Below are 19456 nucleotides of genomic sequence, written 5' to 3' on the forward strand. Positions count from 1 at the left end.
ATTTGGTTTAAATGCACAGCAACTTTGAAATAAATCTCAAACATAAAGCTTACTCTGCAATTCTGATTGTGTATTTCTCACTCACCAACCACTAGATTTCCTCCACGTATGCAATCCAATCGAAAAAGAAAAAGAAAGCTCCTTATCCATTTTGACGCTCCAGAACTAACATCGGAAAAGTCCCAAACGCGCTTTTCTGCACGTGACATCCTCATCCTCCAAACAAAAAGTCGTGTCGTATTGGCTTGAGAAGCGGGAAAGCCAATTAAATTCAAATTTCAAATCCTTACCATTCCCTTAAATTCCAACAGTACCCAAAAATTCAAAAAATAAACAAGGAAAACTGAACACCCATGTTCAATTTGTAAAAATTTCTCAATCTCAGGTATGATTTTCCTTCCAATTTTCGCTCTTTTTTTCTTTGAATTTCGCTGTTTCTGTTCCAAATTTTTTTTAACCTTATTATTGATTAATGAATTGATTAATGAATAAATAGCAGAGATGGATTTTGATAATATGAAAAGGAAGGAACTACAAGCCCTATGCAAGAAACATGGAATTCCTGCAAATTTAACTAACTTAGAAATGGTCAACAAACTTTCTTCAATTATTAAGGTAATGAGTATTTCTTTATTGTTTTCTGAGTTAAAAGAAATTTTAGGTTGTTGGTTAAATTTGTGTGATTATGGGCAGGTAAATGATGAAAAGCTCTTAACTCAAGGGCGGTCATGTTTAAAGGTTTTCGATGAGACTGTGAATGATAGAGAGTCTGATGTTGTAAATAGGACACTAAAGAAAGTGAAGTTTAGTCCTGAGAATGAAATTTTCGAGTTCACAAAATCGGTTGAAGTGAAAAGTAGAGGGAGGAGGAAGTCAATGTTGCACAATAACAGCTTGAGTGTTAGGAGTGATGGTGTAAAGATAGGCATTTTGGGTAGTCCAGTTAGGGTTACGAGGTCGCGGGGTATGAATTTGGAAGATGGTGTTAGTGAGAAAAAGGGAAGGACGAGGCGTACAAAAGATAGCGTACTTTTAGTGAATGAGAGTGAGGATGAAGTTGGAATGACCAAGAGACGATCTTTGAGGAACAAAGAAGTAGTATCAGTACAAGAAAGAAGGGAGGAAAATGAGGGTGTGAATGAAGGTTTAAGGATGAGTAGAAGAGTAAAAGGTGAGAAAATTGCTAACGAGAGTGCAGAAGAATTGGATAAAAGTACTAGTGAAAAAGAAATTGATCCAGAGAAGAGGGACAAGAAAGTGACATTCGCTAGTGATGATCAGATAATGGAGTGCATGAAAGCTGAAACGAAAGCCAAGGAGATGAAAAGAGGAGGGAGAAGGAAATCGATTGCTCATACTCAGACCTCGCATGTCCAAAATGAGGTTGTTGCTAAAGTAAGGGATGAGGTTTTGGAGAAGCCAGCAGAACGGATAACAAGGTCTCGGAACTTGAAATCAGTTGAGGATTATGTGGGTATCAAAAGGAACCGAACGAGGGGTAAGGAAGTTATTGAGAGAAATGAAAAACTGCTTTGTACAGAATTTGTTGAATCTTCAGTTGAAGCTGCCAACAATGAAGTTAAAGTAACCACCAGAAGGTCTCAGCAGAATAATGTGGTGGAGGAGGCATCCCAAACGGCTTTGAAGAGGTCAAAAAGGCAAGCTACTAAGGCGGAGGGTGCAAGATTCACAGTTGAAGCTGCCAATGATGAAGTTAAAGCAACCACAAGGTCTCAGCAGAATATGGTGGTGGAGGAGGCACCTCAAACGGCTTTGACGAGGTCAAAAAGGCTAGCTAGTAAGGCAGAGGGTGCAAGGTTGACTGATGATATTTCTAAAGATAAGATGGTTACTAGGGACAGGACTAGAAATCATTCTAACTTGGCTGTAGAAGCTTCGACATCAGACGTGGTTCCTCAACTTGATAAACAGGTAGAAGTTCCTCTTAGAAGAAGTGATAGGCGCGAATCTGTTTTTCCTTTGGAGAAATTGAGTAGTGATGAGGCTGTGGCTGTAAAGGAGAAAAGAAACTTAAACGTTAATGATGACGAGATGGCGAATAAAGGTAAAAAAGACGAACCCCTGAGGGCATTGAAGCGGTCAAAAAGGCTTGCTACACAAGTGGAAGATTCAGTATTGGCGAAAGATGATATTGCTGAAAATAAAGTGGTTGATAGAGGCATGACAACAAGAAACCAATCTAACTTGAAAAGAAACGTTTCTTCAGTGGAGACTCGGTGTAAAATGGACAGGCCAACTGAATCTCAAGGGACTGTTGAAGTGGTTATCACACTTGAAGAACCGGGAGAAGCTCCTGTCAAAAGAAGTAATAGGCACAAATCTGTTGTTCCTTCTTTGGAGAAATTAAGAACTGATGAAGTTGCAGCCGCAAAGGAGAAAAGAAATTTAGATGCTAATGATGACAAGGTAAGGGGTAAAAGCACAAAAGAAGAACCCCAGAAGGCATTAAAGAGATCAAAAGGGCTTGCTCAACAAGTCGAAGATTCTGTACCGGCTAAAGATGATATTGCTGAAAATAAAGTAGAAGAGAGGAGACGCTCTGGAAGGAATGCTGCTAAAGACAATGTAGACACCAAGATATTGGACGGTTCAGTGCAAGAAGAAATTGTAGTGGTAAAAGAAGAGAGGAGACGTTCTGAAAGGAGTGCTTCTAAAGCCTATGCAGACACCAAGATATTGGACAGTTCAGTGCAAGAAGAAATTGCTGTGGTAAACGAAGAGAAGAGACGTTCCGAAAGGAGTGCTGCTAAAGCCAATGTAGTCACCAAGATATTGAGCAGTTCAGTGCAAGAAGAGAGGAGACGTTCTGAAAGGAGTGCTGCTAGTCTCACTCTTGTAACAGTTTCAGATGAAAAGAAGGAAAGTGGTGAGAATAAACTGATAAAGAGAAACTGCACCGCTGTTCCAGAAAAAAGTTCTACCAAGAACAAGTTCGCCCTGCAAGATTTAGATTCTCTGAAACAGTCCACAAGTAGAGCAAAAACAAATGTGGAGGCGGCAGCAGTTGTTGAAAAGACTAGTACTGCTGGAAAGAAGCAGCAGGGTCGACAAAAAAGATCAAATGTGGAAGTAGAAGCTCCTACATCTGAGGACATGGAAATAGTCAGAGAGTCAGACAGTAAAGACTGTGATATCTCAGGGTCAGAAGGTGCTACGAGCTTCTCAAAATCAGGACTGAATGAGCTTGAAGCTGTTAAAAATGATGTCAATATAGTTCTCGCTGGAAGCAAGGATGAAGCAGTTGCTGACTCGAGCACACTAGCTGAAAATTTGAAGGAGAAAGGACCACTTGTAGATGCAAATGCTTCTCCGCCTGAAAATAACTCCACATGTAAATGCCCTCCATTCAGTGATCCATTCAGCTCCAACGGTAGTGTATCTGATCATTAGTTAATTTTATGCATTTTCTTGTGAAGAATGCTAATTCATTCTTTCGTATTTTGCAGCTAGACCCGATGAGAACGTAGTTGAGGAACTTTTGCAGTCTGACCATGAAGCGCCTGCAAGCCTATGTCCTAGTTCTGTTTTGGCTGATGATGCAATTCCAAATGACATAACTTCTGACAAACAGGAGCATGGTGCGATTGCTGCAGATGATGCAGAAGAATTTGATATTGAATTATCTAATGAAGTTATTGATAACTCTTCACTACACCATAGTGATAAAATGGAAGAGAACCTTGAGTCTGGCCTTAAAGAACAATCAGAAACTGGATGTATTGTTGATGAAGGAGTAACTTATGGTGAGCAGGAGCCTGCACGCAATTTGGCTGATGATGCAGTTCCAAATGATTTAACTCTTGACAAAAAGGAGCTTGGTGCAACTGCAGCGGATAATGCAGATGAATTTGACACAGGATTATCTAATGAAGTTCTTGATAACTATTCACTAAATCAGAGTGATAATATGAAGGACAACCTTGAGTCTGGTTTCAAAAAACAATCAGAGACTGGATTTATTGTTACTGAAGGAGTAACTTCTGGTGAACAGGACCTAACTGTAACGGACTATGCCAGGGAGTTTGATGCGGGGTTGTCTAGTAGTGTCTCATTGGACAGTGTAGGTGCTTTCAATCTGAGCAATGAGATGGGAGTAAAAAATTCTGAATCTGGTCCTCCCATGGAAAAAGCAGAAGCTGGATGTATTGCTAAATGTGATGGAGATGCACCTACCTTCACAACTCAAGGTGAATTACATGCAGAAGGATTTGCAAACTTGGAGGAGACTACTAAGGAATTCTCGTCAATATCTCAACCTGATGATGATGGTATGCTTTGTTAATGTTTGGTTATGAATGTTTCTACCTATTTTTTGCATTTCACTAGCCGTTGACTCAATGTTTGAATGTAGCAGCAGGCCTTTCTAGTGCCTTCACTTTTGAGAAATCTTGTGATCATGGAAAGCAATCAACGTTCAGGCCCAGGAACTGTCTTGATTGTAGTATCCAAACTTCTTCGGAGCTAGCTAAATATAATGAAGGTGAGTACTTGGATGATCAGGAAAACGAACCTGATGAAGGTGTGAGATCCATAGAGTTTGAGGCTACTGAAGGACAAGAAGAGATTATAGATGATGAGCAGCTCAGAAACAGCAATGACAATGAAGGCGGGTACTTGGAAGATCAGGAAAATGGACCTGATGAGGGTGTGAGATCCATAGAGTTCGAGGCTACTGAAGGACAAGAAGACATTATAGATGATGAGCAGCTCAGAAACAGCAATGATCATGAAGACGGGTGCTTGGAAGATCAGTATAATGAACCTGATCAAGGTATGCAGCAGCTTGGACACAGCAATGACAGTGGAGGCTCAGTTGAGGCGGCTGCTTCCGAGAAAACCGTCTCAAGTCCCATAAAAGCAGTTCTAGATTTTCAAGGTAAGTAGTATTTTCTCATCTCTTACTGATCATAGGAATTTCATATGTATTACATTGTGATGCTCTGTTGAAACATAGTAGTATTTTATTTCATACATATTACATTGTGATGCTCTGTTGAAACACAGTACTAGTATTTTCCTTTAAGCAAGAGAGACTGTTATGCTCTTCATAATGATTAAACTTTGCAGTTAAGTTATCGAATCTTTCCTTTCCTTTTCTCCAATTTGCTTTTGAACTATTGCCATTGACATCTATTTTAGTTGCAGAACCTGCTGTTCTTGGTGATGACATCGCATTAGTGGACAGTGATGAAGAGAAGCAAGGTAGTTATAATGTTTACTTACCTCCTTGTTCTCTTTAATTTGCTCATTTCTCTACCTTTTGTTGCAACAGGTGAAGAACTTAAAGTTTTGTTTGCCACTCCTTGTGATGTTTCACATTCTAAAGAAGAATCAAAAGCTTCTTTGGAAGGTGATTCAAGGTTGAAAGAAAATAAAGTTACTTTGGATAAAGAGGTCAAAAATAAAGAATTTGATGAGAATCTCAACAGAAGGGGGCAAGGTTAGCTTCAAAATGATTCTTTTTACATGTTTCATTTGTGTAATGTATTGCTGTAATTCACTTTTAATTCCCACATTTTGCTATGTGATTTTATGCAGCTTCCGTCAGTGGTAATGATAACTTAAGTCTTCAAAGTTCTGTCCGTGATTGTGATGAACATGGCCAAGGTTAGTCCTGGACTTCTTCTTCCCTAAAGATTATATGTTACTTACAGCTTGATTTTACTATATGTTACAGGAGAAATTTTGAAAAGTTTGTTTGCCACACCATTTGGTGGTAGAAGCAGCAAGGTAGAAATAGCAACTTCTATCGAGTTGAATGAGACAAGCAGTCAATACAAGCACAGTTGCCATGCTAATGAGAACAGTTAGTTTTTCTTCCTTAATATGATTTCCAAGCCATCTTATTGCTTGATTTATGTTCTTTTATGAAGCCCTATTTCGAAATTTAGGTTGTTGAGTAACAAGCCAGTTAATGTCATTGCCAATTTGCCTGTAGTTCTTTTTAAATCATCATTCACCATATTCATTAATCACTAAGTATCTTTTGACATGCAGCTTTTCCCTCTGCTGGCAATGGCTTGTCACAATCTACAACTCCTTTAAAGGACACATCTAAAGACGAAGAAGGTATCTCTAAACTCGTTTCCTGGTTCTGTAAAATTTCATAAAGCATGTCTAACTCATTAACTTGATGCAGCCGGAGAAGAGCTAAAAAGTTTGTTTGCTACGCCTTTATTTGTTTCACGATCTATTGGAGGCGAACCTTACCATTTTCGAAGTCAATTGAGTGGAGAAGCAATGATCTTGGGAGAAGGACTTGGCTCCAGTGGAAAAAGAAATCCGAGTGAACCTGTCGGTGGATTGTTCGCGGATGAGCAAGGTTGGTTCTGAAATCCCTTTCTTTTGATATGATCTTTTGGAAAACTAGTTTCTGTTTGCCCTCTGGATTTTCTCAGTTGTTCTTCACTTTCATTTTTGTTCTTCTCTTTGGTTTCTAACATTTGCTTAGAGATGTCCATTGTAACAGGGGAACACCTAAATAATCTATCTGCCTCACCAATCTCTGTGAAAAGCACTAATGAAGAGACTACTTCTACCAAAGGAAAGTATAGTCAGAGTCATGAAATGGAAACTTTTAGTTGCAGTGGATTAGAAAGAAATGTTGGTGAATGTGAAGATGGACCTGCTGGAGTCAACCAAGGTAGTAAATTATCCCCATTAACCATAATGTATTTAATTGCAGTTTGTGTTTGTGTAAGCTTGTTATACTAACACCGAAGACTTATTTTTTTTATAGCTCCAGTAATCTCACATGTTGCTGCTTTCAACTATGGTGATGAAAGTGAACAAGGTTAGTTCCGAAGTATCTCTTACTGTGGACAGTAAATATAGCTCTCCTCCTATCATCTTCTATTAGCTGTTGCTTGATTGTGCATTAATAGCTTGAATTCCTGATGCACAGAAGATCAACTGAAAATGCTGTTTACTTTACCCATCAATACCCAGACTCTGAATCAAATGGATGGAACATCAAGCAAGACAGAAGAGCTTTCTGCTCAAGGGCTCTCCCATCACACAGGTTTATCAGTTGCAAATCCAAGTGTTGTGGATCTGTCAGAGTCTGACAGCATGGATTCTAAACAATCGGAAGACAATATTACAGTTGAGAACATCAAAGAAACTCCTGAGTGTATTAAAGGATCCAGTTCTCTTGAAGAAGAGAACAACGAAGGTCAGGGTAATATGCTGTCTGCAACATCAGCTAAAAGCACGACTCCATTGCGGAAAGATGAGCTTTCTTCTCAAGAACCTAAGACAGCAGATGTTGCAATGTCGGGAGAAATGGTTAGAGACCAAGAGATGAATACAAGACCTGAGAGCTGGGTTCAGGAAATTGTTGACGGAGAGGAACACGGAACTGATGAAACAGTGGCTGACAGGGATTTGTTGCTAAGAGATACCTCTAAAGCTCTGGAAGAAGACGTCGATGTTGAAATTGTAAACCAAAATTCAGAGCCTACATTCCACGATGCTGAGTTTTCTGAACAGCAATTGCTGGAGATTAATAAGAGCAGTCCTGAGTCCATCAAACCATCTGATGATGTCTACGATGAAGAGAATACTGAAGATCACTTGAAACTGCTGTTTGCTACACCAATCAAAGGAACAAGCACGTCCAGATTGAGTGAAGCTTCTACTTGTCAATTGAAGACAACAACGATTGCAATTGCTTCTGAAATGGTTGGTAAGGAGCCTAAGTGCAAAGGGTTTGAATTTTCTGGAGAGCCACTACCTGTGGAGATCATTGATGGAAGTTGTGAGAGTAGGAAAGGATCTTGCTTACTCAAGGAGAATGAAGAACAGTTCAAACGAGGGCCTTTGTTTGCTACACCATCAAAAAGCGCAAGTCCACTTCAATTGGAGGAAAGTCTTAGTTGCCAATTGGATACAGCAGAATTTGCTCTCTCGACTAAAGGCATTGATAGCAATGCTGGGAACAAAAGTCAAGGCTGTCCTTTGGGAACCATGGAAGCAAAAGAAAGTTGTGAACCTTCTAAAGACAGTGAAGCATTGGAGCACATTAAAAGTTCTCTTCAGGAGCCCGAAATTGAGGAAGCAGTGGCTGGCAAGGATTTGTTGCTAATATATACCTCTGAATATCTGGAAGAGAATATTTACTCTGAAATTGCAAACAAAAACACTTCGGCTGTTATTTCAGAGCCTGCATGCGACGAACTTGAATTTTCTGAACAGCAAATGGTGCTGGAGACCCATAAGAGCAGTCCTGAGTCAATCAAACAGTCTGATGCTGTCAATGAAGAGAATAGTGAAGATCACTTGAAACTGCTGTTTGCCACACCAAACAAAGATACAAGTCCTTCCGGTCCTGAGTCCATCCAACCATATGATGCCATCAATGAAGAGAATAGTGAAGATCACTTGAAGCTGCTGTTTGCTACCCCAATCAAAGGAACAAGTCCTTCCAAATTGGATGAAGATTCTACTTGTCAATTGAAGACAGCAATGATTGCAACTGCATCTGAAATGGTTGGTAAGGAGCCTAAGCGCAAAGGGTCTGAATTCTCCGGAGAGCCACTAACTGTAGAGATTATTTCTGGAGGTTCTAGTAGCACTAAAGGATCTTGCTTGTTCAAGGAGAATGAACAATTTAAAGAGGGGCCTCTGTTTGCTACACCATCAAAAGGTACAAGTCCACTGCAATTGGAGGAAAGTCCTTGTTGTGAGGAAGATATTTTTAAGGATATGGATGGTGGTAAGTTCCTTAGCTCTCAGGAACAAAGTTTTGCGCAGTATGAAGATCGTCAACTTCTTAATGAAATGATAGATGATACTGGTGAAGCTACACTCAAATGGTTTCAAACAAACGATGGCAGTGTTCCCAGAGAGACAGAGCTGGAGACGCAAAAAGGTAATCTTTTTACTCCTTTTCAACATTTTGGGCAACAACTCATGTTTGAACCATGTGCACTAAGGAGCACTCTTAATAACATCTGTATACGGTTTTTGCAAAGTTGCTCTGTGCAAAATTAATTTACATTGTCTTTAAAATCTTCAACCACCTCCTATGGTAAATTAGTATGTTAAAAATTGCAATACAAAATTAAATTTGCAGATCGGTATGTATAAGATTAATTGCAAGTCTGATTATACTTTAATGAATTCTCAAATGATGCAATGATAAATTTTGCAATGGTTAAAATACAGAGCAGTGGAAGAACAAGAAACTAATTCATCAGATGCATGAGACATTTTAAATTAATTTTCTTGGAACACGGTATAGAGGGAATATAGTATTTACTGTTACACCTTTCTCATTTTCTAATTTGCAAAATCCCTGAATAGATGTATAATGCTGAAATTTATACTGCCAATGCTGTAGAAAATGATTCTGTCCTTCAGTTCGAGTCCTTGCATGAGAAAGGTGAAGTCACAGAAGATGATGCTCTTGCTGAGGGCCAGGCACACGATCATCAAATGACATCTCAGGAATCTCCAGAAGACGAAGTAGCAAAAGGTGGTTCTGTTACTGATGCAGTTTGCCAACAACCAAACATGCTTTTGAGTGACATTGAAACTGAGAACATAACTCAGGAGAGCATAACGAAGACCGATGGCACTTCTATTAGTGCTGGTGAGTTCATCAAGTCTGTATGAATACAAAGAAAGAAAAAAAGCTTTTCTTTTTGCATGAAATTTGTATATACAGGTCATCCATTTTCCTTGTCTTACAGCAAAAGAGGCAATTATTAAGATTTTGTGATTTTTTACTTTCAAATATCTTGAATATTTTTCTCTCCAATATTAGAGCTGCTTATATCTTTATGAATTTCAGAAAGTGGAATTCTTGATTTTGATGCTGAATCCACTACATTAAGAAGTCAGGAAAAGATTCTCATCACTTTAGAGGAGACTAGGGGAGATGAAGAACAAAACCTAGAAGTGAGAAATACCAGTAATTCTTTCCAATACAACATTCCGAATAATGATGAAGATGCAAAAGAAATCTCAATAGTTTTGCCTGCTGATAAGCAGTTCCACTTTCCAGAACATAACGTGATAGAAAATGTTGCAAGCACCAGGGAGTTAGCTGCTTCAACAAATGAATGTCAATATGTTTTTAAGGAAGTTGATCTTGCTGCTCAGAGGGACAGTCTTACTGTTTTTGAATCAAATGAGAGCACGTCTATGAATGTTAACGATTCAGTTCTCACCACACAAATGGACCTGCCTGGAATATTCGCAGGAGGGAGTGGCAAAAATTCCCATTCTGCATTATCTGAAGAGCCTCAGAGGGAAAGTGATCAGGGGAAGTCTTGCGAGGCTAATCAACAGGACGAGTATTCTTTTGATAAAAAGGAGCATGAAATAACAGAATCTGTGGTATCACCCTCTTATAAATCTCGTGGAAACATTAACTTTATTGAGGAAGGTAAACTTCCATCCACCAAATTTTTCTGTTTTGTTTCGAACTTTTTAGCTTTGACTATAATAATTATGGATTGTCATATTATTTAGGCTTTGCTGGTGAAGATACCTTGATGTCTGAGAAAAAGAATTCCTTGGCTGAAAAGAAAGGACCATTTATCCCAGCAGGTGTAGCTAAAACTTCTTTGGCCGAGCACTTGAATTCCACTGTTAAAAAGAAGAATGTCAGAACCATTCTGATACATGGAACCCCAAACAAACAATCCCAGAAAGCTGACATGAAAGAAAATGATCCAAATGTGAAGGGAAATATTGGTACCTTAACAGCATTAAGATCAGAAAAGAGGCGTGCTCTGCAAATCCTACCATGGAAATAGAAGAAACATTTCTGTTAATTTTTCTTCTTCTTTCGTTTGTCTTTTATTTGATGGCTAAGCATATCTCATGGCCTATATTACTGTTACATGAGATAAAATCAGCAACTTTCGTTTTTTGCTTTTGTTTTGTTTGTGCTTGAAGGTGGTGAGAACTAAACGATTGTAATTATATCATGTTTATGTTATTTCATGGGTTTGACTTAGTAGCTAAGCTAAGCTGTTTCAACTGATCGAAGCATACTTTTTGGATTAGTTACACCATATACTACTGAGTTAATTCAAAATTAGAAATTGGACATACACAACAGCAAAAGTAACTCATCACAACCCTTTGAAATGCTATGAAGCAAAGGTACCTTTGTTTTACCTGTCAAGTAATTTTCGTCACAAACCACCTGTGAGCTAAACTCTATTTATAACTTCAAAAATTATTCCATTATTTGACTTTTGATGCAAAAGATTTTGAGGAAGCTAACTATTTCAATAATATATCCAAAAATGAGGAAGTAGAAAAAATCTGTATACGCTATAAATATGAGCTTTTTAGCTTTAAAGCTTTGCATTTAAAAAAGAGAGAACAATGTCCAACTAGCTGATCGTAACCCATTTAAAATGTTGCAAATTTATAGCCTGAACATCAACAAATAACACTGATGCAGTATGTACGAATATGCAAATAATAGCATCTACAATAATTCACCAATATAGTTTTCCAGATTCCAATATCACTTTCTTGAAATGGCAACCATGGAATAAAGTTATTTAGAGGGAGATATCAGCATCCAACAAGTACATAAAAGTCTGAGACAGGTAAAGTCTGGATATGGAATTTCACTTTCTTGAAATTACAACAGTGGAATGAAAATTCTTAATTACTGATGAAATTTCTCACAACAACATTTTTTTTGTGTGAAGTCCCTTATTAAGGAGGAGTTGTGGCTTACCACAACAAATTTTATGTTCGGTTGGTATTACAAATATTGGAACTCCACAGCACTCCAAGCCACAAATCCTAAAATGTATCAAAAGAATAAAGAAACACTTTGCAAAAAACAAATATCAATGTGTCTGCTATTCTGCCCTTTATACACAATCATCAGAGCCCATTCTCTGCTTCTCCAACTCAAAAATCTTCGTCGTCAATGACCAAATTGCCAGGAGATAAAGATACCCTTGTTCCTTCTCTCCCTGAGTTTGAGCTCTATTTCATTTTCATACAACCTTTTCTACACTGAAGCCACATAATGCTTCCTATTTCTTATGCTTACTCGCAGTCCAACCCGCACACTTCTAGAACAAGTCCACCTCTTGCCGTGAATGGGTTGACTCGAACCCACAATAAGGAAAAGATAGATGCCAGAAGGATAGACCAGACAACAATGATGGTTGGAACTTTATTTTGTCTGCCCATCACACCTTTGAGGAAGGGATATAGATGAACAATGACCCATAAGGCGAAGAAAAGCCTACCGAATAGAGGACCCCAAGAATCATAACCGTTGTTGATTGCATCCGAAATTCCAACTATAACTCCAATAATGTTAATAATTAACAAAGTCATAGGAGGAATCAACAAAGATGTCCACTTGAACAGATAAAGCTCAGAAAATTCCCCGTCGTCTGCTGCTTTGGAAGTAACAGTGAAGCTAGTGCTGACACCAGCCAAAACTTTAAGAAGACCTTGGAAAAGAGCAAATAGGTGAGATGAGGCACCACCAATGACCCAGAACTGCTCGTTTCTCCACCAGTCATCAATAGTAACACCTCCCCATTGCATCTCAAGAACACTCGTGGCAGCAATCATTATGAAAAGTCCCATGAAAAGAATGCTAGCATAGTTGCTAATCTGCAAACCGCAAAGAATTTTCAGCAAAAATATCATCGAATGAGTTGAATGCTGTGATGCATTATATTAGTCATGCCTAGAGATAAAAGATTCTGGAACTGAAAAGGAGTATCAAACTTTCAAACTGGTGGCCTAATCACTAGTTAGTCCTGTACAAATATATAAAGACAAGAAATTGGAGCAGCTGTCTCCTTCTAGGTACAGCACAACCAAGATAACAGGCTTCCTGCTCTAAGATACTTGGGGGGGGGGGGGCAAAAAATTTCAATCTTTCAGATTAATAACCACAGAAAGTAGCAGTTTCAGCTGTTGCCTAGAAGTTCACCTATGTGAAATATTACTTTAACTCAAATATTATTCTAAGGCGGCTTAGATGAAAAGAGGGATATTTTGTGTACTGTCATTTCCAGAACTGAAGATACAGAGTCCATGTAATATGAGGAGTTGAATAGAATATAAAATAAAGCTCGAAGCAAGAAACCCTTACCTCTGGAACAATAAATTTCCCAGTAAGCAAACAGACAGCTGGCAATGCACAATATGCGATCAAAGGAAGAGAGGTCAATGGGTAGACCACTGAGTTTATGTAGGAAAAGCGCTCCAGCGGCTTCAGCCCACACCCATATCCATACCAAATGGGACAATGTTTACTCAAGAGAATTTCAACAGATCCCAAAGCCCACCGCAGAACCTGGTGAAGACGGTCTGAAAGATTGATAGGAGCTGACCCCTTAAATGCAGGCCTTTTGGGCATGCAGTAGACAGATCTCCAACCGTGACAGTGCATCTTAAAACCAGTAAGGATATCCTCAGTAACAGATCCATAAATCCATCCAACCTGGCGGTGCACATGACAAGTTAGACCAAATAAATGCAGAATGCATTATAGAAAATAAAAATATCAGCATATTTTTTTACCTCTCTACCCCATTCTGTTTTGTCTTCATAACCACAACTAATGACATGTATTGCTTCTTTCAGGAGAGATGCTGATGTTGCTCCTGGAGGAATGCCACCATCTTCTAGAAGTGTTGAAGCAACGAATACCGGTGATTGTCCAAATTTCTTCTCAAGTTTTATCTGAGGCATGAGGGTTGCTTTTTCACTATCAATTCCTGCAGCAAAAAGCAAGTTAACAACAAATGAACATACAAGAATCTTAAGTTTCACCATGTGTAAGGGAAGAAACATGTTCCAGAGATTGTAAAACAGATATGATCCAAAAAGAAGAAAGTTAAGACAGAGGAACTTCGAAATTAGAATGTTTGCTAACCAAATAGGCAAATTGAAAAGGATCCAAATTCATTAATCTAAAGACCCAAGTCTACAAATTAGCCATTAGTGGTGGCTTCTCAAGGTGTCCATTCCGTACCTTCAATTCCTTCCTCGATATTTTCAAGGGCGTGAATTTGTGGTGAAGCCTCTTTGGTTTTAGTCTTCTTTTTGTTATCCTTGGTTGTTTTCCCTTTCTTATGCTTTTTTCGAGAACTGAAACAACAGCAACACCATTTCGGCCAGCAGTTGCATGTTTTTCCTGGAGGTTTTGTCTTCTTTGGAGCATCATAACCATAAAGTGCTTGCCTCCTGAAGACACATCCAGTACCCACGTAAATTGGACCCTGGATCCCGTCAAGTCCTTTCATATTGATCTGTTAACGCAAAAGCATAAAATTAAATTAGCTTTCTGTCAGGCAGCTAATAGTGCATATGGTATACTTATGCACAAATATAAACACTGCAACATTGCATAGCAAAACCTCAGAAGAAAGCTTCTTACGTACATCAAAGAAGACCACATTGCGGTTGGAGTATCTGTCATGCCTGTCAATACCATCAAACCTTTGCGGAAATTGTACGTAGCATATTTTCTTTCCTGAAGTGGGGTCCATCATAAAGCACATAGCTTCTCTCAGTGCCTTACTGTTATTTATATAGTGATCACAATCCACATTGAGCAAGTAAGGAGCATTTGATATGACCGCTGATACCCGCATCTAAAATCACATTTTAAAAAAGGGTCAAAAGCCTATCCAATGCTTTTTTTTTTTTTTTAAATTAAAAAAAAAGAGGGAGGGGAGGCAGAAGAAGAAACAAACAACGACTTACCAAAGCATTCATGGCACCAGCCTTCTTGTGGTGGTCAAATCCTGGACGCTTCTCACGAGAAACATAGATAAGGCGAGGCAGTATATTCCCTTCAATATCACGGACACCATCATTACCCAGGAAGACCTTTTCAATTTCATAAAATGAAAATAGGTTAGGTCACAATAGTACAATCTTAAAATATCTCCATTGAAGTTAGGCTATAAAAGAGATCAGATTTATACCTGAATCATTCCAGGATGATCCCTGACAAGATTTCCGGGCCAAGGCGTTCCATCTTGCATGGTCCAGCCATCTTCGGGAACCTTTTGTGCCGTGGCAACCAACCCATTTATCCGAACCTTGAATTCTTCATAGTCTCTCTGCACAAAAAGAATGGTAGCAAGTTGTCTGAGCAAAGACGTCTTTATAGTCATACCATACGGGGAAAAATGACGATGAACATAAAATTTGATAACTTGCACACCTTCATAGCACGACGTTCCCTCACAAACGATGGATGTACTTTATTTTTCAGATAATCAACCTTCTGAGAGAAATACCACTCTGGGGCCCGAGGCTCTATGTTGAACTTCTTGCAGAATGGGACCCATTTCCTTGCGAACTCAGATGTTTCAGAGAGAGCCTCAAAAGTAAGCATGGCAGCACCATCGTCAGAGACATAGCACGAAACCTTGTCCACCGGATAATCCACAGAGAGAATGGAGAGAACGGTATTTGCAGTGATAAGCGGAGGTTCTTTCAGGGGATCCACCGTACTAACAAATATATCTATAGGGGCTAACCCAGAAGGCTTCCCTTCTTTCTCATACCTGAGAAAAACATTTAACTAAAAGGTAAGGACATGACCAGAGAGGCACATGTATACACACAGACACACACTATTATATTATGCATATACCTCAGAGATAGCCTGTCCAGATATGTCTCTCGCACAATTGGAAACCATTTTGGGAACTGATCAAATATCCACGATACCGCAAACCATATTTCACATATAATAGAAATCAGCCACAATGCATATGCATCATTGACAGGATGCGTTATTCTATAGTGGAAAAAGAGCCCAACAACAGCAAGACGAACTAAAATGAGTAATCTGTATGGGCTTAGCTTGCTAGAGGAAATAGGCAGCTTTCTCGAAAGTGGTTGTCTGCCTTCATCCATCCTACAAACAGAGATAAAGTAAGAAAGATAAATCTTACTGATACAAAGAATGTTCAAATAAAGCAGTGATTGGGTTTTAGAAAGTAAGGTCCTCGCTGGAATAAACGGACATGCAACATGTTATACCCACAACAACAAAAGAGGAGTGGGAAAAGAGATGAACTATGCTGCACAAAAATGCTTCAGTTCAAGTGACTAATCTGCAACATTTATCCAATATGTTTCATTTCATTTTTCATGCAAGTACAACTTACATTTGCTTAATTTTTATTAAGAAAAAACGGTAATTAATTTCATTGGGAAGTTTGTTTGTCATTAAGATTCTTAATATGTTTCATTTCATTAAGAATAACTCCAAGCCAATTAGACAGTGCAGAGATTCGAGTTTGATCAATAATAAGCAAGTATATCCAAGTCACAAGCAAATCTACCCCAGGGGCCAGGGCCCTAAAACTATGTTTGCGGCAGCTGCAGCAAAAAGGTGGATGGATATCTATCCATGGTTAAATTTCGTATCCCTTTAGATCAACGGCTCAGTGTGGCTACCATTTCCATTAATGAGATTTCCCTCTCACATACTTATTGAAACAGAGTGATAACTGAATTAGTTTTTTGAAAGGTGCAGTAACCTGCACGAGACTAAATCGCCATCTGGTATGGTCAAACTTCTTAAGGCAGTCTCAACTAAAAGGACCTCATAAAAAATATTTATACACATGTGATATGACCAACTTTTCACGCCTCGTACTAAAGTAAGAAAACCGTAGTATTTTCTTCAGCACAATCAATAATATCTACAGCTTGCAACAACTGTAGATCACTCATGAGGTTGGTTAAAAAAAATGGAACGCATACACCTACTTGGGCAAATCGGGATCATCCAGCTCAACTCCATCATTACCGCCTCCGTGCTTAACCACCTGTAATTTATCATTCTGTTTTTTCTTCCAGTCCTCCATTCTTTCCTTCCATGCAACAGTCCCATATCCATAAACTGCCAAATCTTTCTTAGGATCCATGGGCCGAGGAGGCACTGCAAAAGTATCAAACACATTAGGCCCTCTATTACTGGAAAATTGGTCAAAGAACTAAAATGTAGCACAAACATGATTTAACTTACAAGACATGGAATCAGAATAAGGCACAGGATGAACTTTCTTTCCGCGACCCATAAACGGTGGAATGATAAGAGCATGCTTGTCAGCGGAAATTGTATCATCCTAAGCGACAAATCCAAAATTTGTAACTTTTTAGCCAAAATTCAATAGGGTGAGAACAAAAAATTGAGAATCTTGAGGGATTACCTCTTGACCATAAGTAAGAAGAGGGATCTCTGAGTTAAGAGCAGCAGGATCTACTTCTGATGGGGTAGTAAGCCCAGAAGCATTATGATTGGTACCGCGGCCAAGGCGAGAAGAGAGTGCAGCCTCAGACATATATCGAGGGTTACCATGGTAATCGAACTCATGGTCTAAGTCATCAAATTCATCATCTTCGTCATCTCCATCAACTCTGGGGCTCCCTTTAATGCGCTTGAACCGAGTTTTGCATTGAGGGCAAGCTTGATTTCCTTCTCTCCTTTCATACTCATAGCATTGTCTGCAAACAGGGAATGCACATTCATTGCAAGCAATAAATGGCTCCCCATCTACTGTAACTTCAATCTCATCTCCACAAATCTGGCAAATCTGCCCACTTAATTCTTTCACAGAAGTTACCTGTAATAAATAAAAAATTAAGAAATATCAACACCTCTTCAGATCAAGAATTTCCATGCTTGGAATTCACAGAACCCCATTTGGAAAAAATTATAAAAAAAAAATCTTGGAATGTAACAAACTTGCGCAAAAAGAATGCAAGTAATAAGCTTTAGCAGGCTCTGAAATCAAGGGAGCTTAAAAGTGGTGGTCAAAAAGAGCCAATTTTGGCATGTTAAATCTAGATATTGCACAATCAAAAGCAATGAATTTAGGGATCTTCTCAAGTGGATTTACTCAGCTGAAGTGAAGAACTAGAAGACAACACCCTCCCCCCAAAATCTGTGCAAACTTGTTTGAGTAAAATCTAAGAATCCAGCAAAACGGAAGAAAAAGTTGTGAACTTTATCCTCAAAAATCACACCTTTTTAGCACAAAAACAGGAAATGAGCAAATGGTAACTTACAGAAAGAGCAAAAATGTGGTCAATAACACCCCACCGACAAAAAAAAAAAAGCAACTTTGAATGCCAGTTTTACCTCAAATCTCCTTGAAATTACTCACAATGGAACTGAGAAGTGAAAGAAATGAATAAAAGAAAAGGAAAGATTTTGAAAGGCAGCACTTACTCTTCCAACCTCATCAGCATTGATGACAACAAACTCATTCCTATTGTGTGAACCAGCAACTAGCCTCCCTTTAGTATCCATTCTTGATTAAGTAATCAAGAATGGAGATAATACCCTCTTCTTCACTTAGCACATTAGGAGAGAACCCCCCATTACACTACACGTCCAAGAAAAGCACAACCCCTTATTATTCTTCTCTTCTCCTCTTTATTTATGACACTGCTTTTAAACACCCATTACAAGTAACAACAACAACCACTCCTCTCAATTAGAGAAATACTAATAATGAATGAAAATGATGTATAAACATACACATACCAGTATATTATATTATAGTAATGAATAAAATTTTTGTGGGGATGGGGGGAATATTATTATAAATGTGTGGAAAATAAAAAAAACAAGAATTTGGTGATGTGAAGAAAAAGACTCTTTTGGGTTTGTAGAGTTCTTTTTTTTTTTTGGGATTCGTTTCTTGTTACTTGAGAGAAACCCCCAGCTATAGAAATAATAATAGTAATGGGGTTCACTCTCTTTACTTGGTCAGTAGTAATATTTATATATGGTGAGCTGTGGGGTGGCTCAGAGAATGAATGAACAAGAAGCTAAGGGATCCACACAAAGACAAATTAAAGAGAGAGTTTGGAAAGTTCAACGCGTAATGCACAAGGGACACTCAGATCTGTTGGATAGATCTTTGATAAAAATGATCAAAGAGTGAAAACAAGAAATGGGGTATGTGGGGTCCAATTTGGTGGTGGTGGAAGTGGCCCCACCTAGGGAGGAGGGGCACGGTGGTTCTTGGTGGTGGGGTGGAGGGTATATTGGTAAATTCAGTAGCTAATTGGTGTTTTAGGCTTAATGAGTCATTAGCTGTAGTAGTTATTGTTGATGGTATGAAAGTTAAGTGATGGAGTTGTACTAACAATAGTGAAGATGAAATAAGTGATATTTAAGGGTGGTGGGGTTAAAAGAGTCAAATGAGAGAGAAAATGGTAGTTTTTGGTAATATACTGTATATATACACTGACATATTTGTATGCATTATTATAAATGTAATTAAATGGAGTACTACATAGTACATACATTACTACATTATTATAGTGGAATACCATTTTTCATACTCTAGTAAAGAGGTAAGTGAGGAAATGGTTGAGTCACGTGCTCTACATGTGAGGGTTGATCCAAGGTTTTGATTAATTCATTAACTAAATATTGAATAAT

At 38.6% G+C, this 19456-nt stretch overlaps 2 protein-coding genes across 10 annotated transcripts; one reads left to right on the forward strand and one right to left on the reverse strand.

Moving 5' to 3' along the window:
• Nucleotides 1-264: 264 nt before the first annotated feature.
• On the forward strand, nucleotides 265-11017 carry LOC107805578 (uncharacterized). Of its 9 annotated transcripts, none has more exons than XM_016629638.2 (17): nucleotides 265-385; nucleotides 500-615; nucleotides 694-3391; nucleotides 3468-4289; nucleotides 4373-4897; nucleotides 5161-5223; nucleotides 5294-5461; nucleotides 5560-5628; nucleotides 5699-5827; nucleotides 6019-6090; nucleotides 6161-6343; nucleotides 6473-6664; nucleotides 6761-6814; nucleotides 6926-8893; nucleotides 9365-9616; nucleotides 9818-10414; nucleotides 10501-11017. In XM_016629638.2, the coding sequence occupies exons 2-17, from the start codon at nucleotides 502-504 to the stop codon at nucleotides 10785-10787; spliced, it is 8193 nt and encodes a 2730-aa protein (XP_016485124.2). In that variant the 5' UTR covers nucleotides 265-385; nucleotides 500-501; the 3' UTR covers nucleotides 10788-11017. The 9 variants fall into 9 exon arrangements, with proteins under 9 accessions (XP_016485124.2, XP_016485126.2, XP_016485129.2 ...); XM_016629640.2 differs by having other exon boundaries at nucleotides 6929-8893; XM_016629643.2 differs by having other exon boundaries at nucleotides 6491-6664.
• Nucleotides 11018-11589: 572 nt separating this feature from the next.
• On the reverse strand, nucleotides 11590-19155 carry LOC107805577 (cellulose synthase A catalytic subunit 2 [UDP-forming]). The gene is made up of 13 exons (XM_016629637.2): nucleotides 18233-19155; nucleotides 17211-17624; nucleotides 17027-17126; nucleotides 16768-16939; nucleotides 15641-15907; nucleotides 15206-15551; nucleotides 14964-15101; nucleotides 14740-14865; nucleotides 14415-14627; nucleotides 14006-14282; nucleotides 13552-13748; nucleotides 13121-13471; nucleotides 11590-12633 (listed from the first exon to the last, which is right to left on the reverse strand). Exons 1-13 carry the CDS (start codon nucleotides 18311-18313, stop codon nucleotides 12052-12054), a joined length of 3264 nt encoding a protein of 1087 aa, XP_016485123.2. The 5' UTR covers nucleotides 18314-19155; the 3' UTR covers nucleotides 11590-12051.
• Between the last annotated feature and the right edge of the window lie 301 nt (nucleotides 19156-19456).

The sequence above is a fragment of the Nicotiana tabacum genome, chromosome 12, assembly GCF_000715075.1.
Source record: "Nicotiana tabacum cultivar K326 chromosome 12, ASM71507v2, whole genome shotgun sequence".
Lineage (NCBI taxonomy): Eukaryota > Viridiplantae > Streptophyta > Magnoliopsida > Solanales > Solanaceae > Nicotiana > Nicotiana tabacum.

Coding starts and splice junctions, on each gene's coding strand:
- LOC107805578 (XM_016629638.2), top strand. CDS start 502: ATGGATTTTGATAATATGAAAAGGAAGGAACTACAAGCCCTATGCAAG. Junction 4,290..4,372: donor ATCTCAACCTGATGATGATG/GTATGCTTTGTT, acceptor GTTTGAATGTAG/CAGCAGGCCTTTCTAGTGCC. Junction 10,415..10,500: donor CATTAACTTTATTGAGGAAG/GTAAACTTCCAT, acceptor CATATTATTTAG/GCTTTGCTGGTGAAGATACC.
- LOC107805577 (XM_016629637.2), bottom strand. CDS start 18,313: ATGGATACTAAAGGGAGGCTAGTTGCTGGTTCACACAATAGGAATGAG. Junction 17,127..17,210: donor TTCTTACTTATGGTCAAGAG/GTAATCCCTCAA, acceptor TTTGTCGCTTAG/GATGATACAATTTCCGCTGA. Junction 14,283..14,414: donor GCAATGTGGTCTTCTTTGAT/GTACGTAAGAAG, acceptor TTGCGTTAACAG/ATCAATATGAAAGGACTTGA.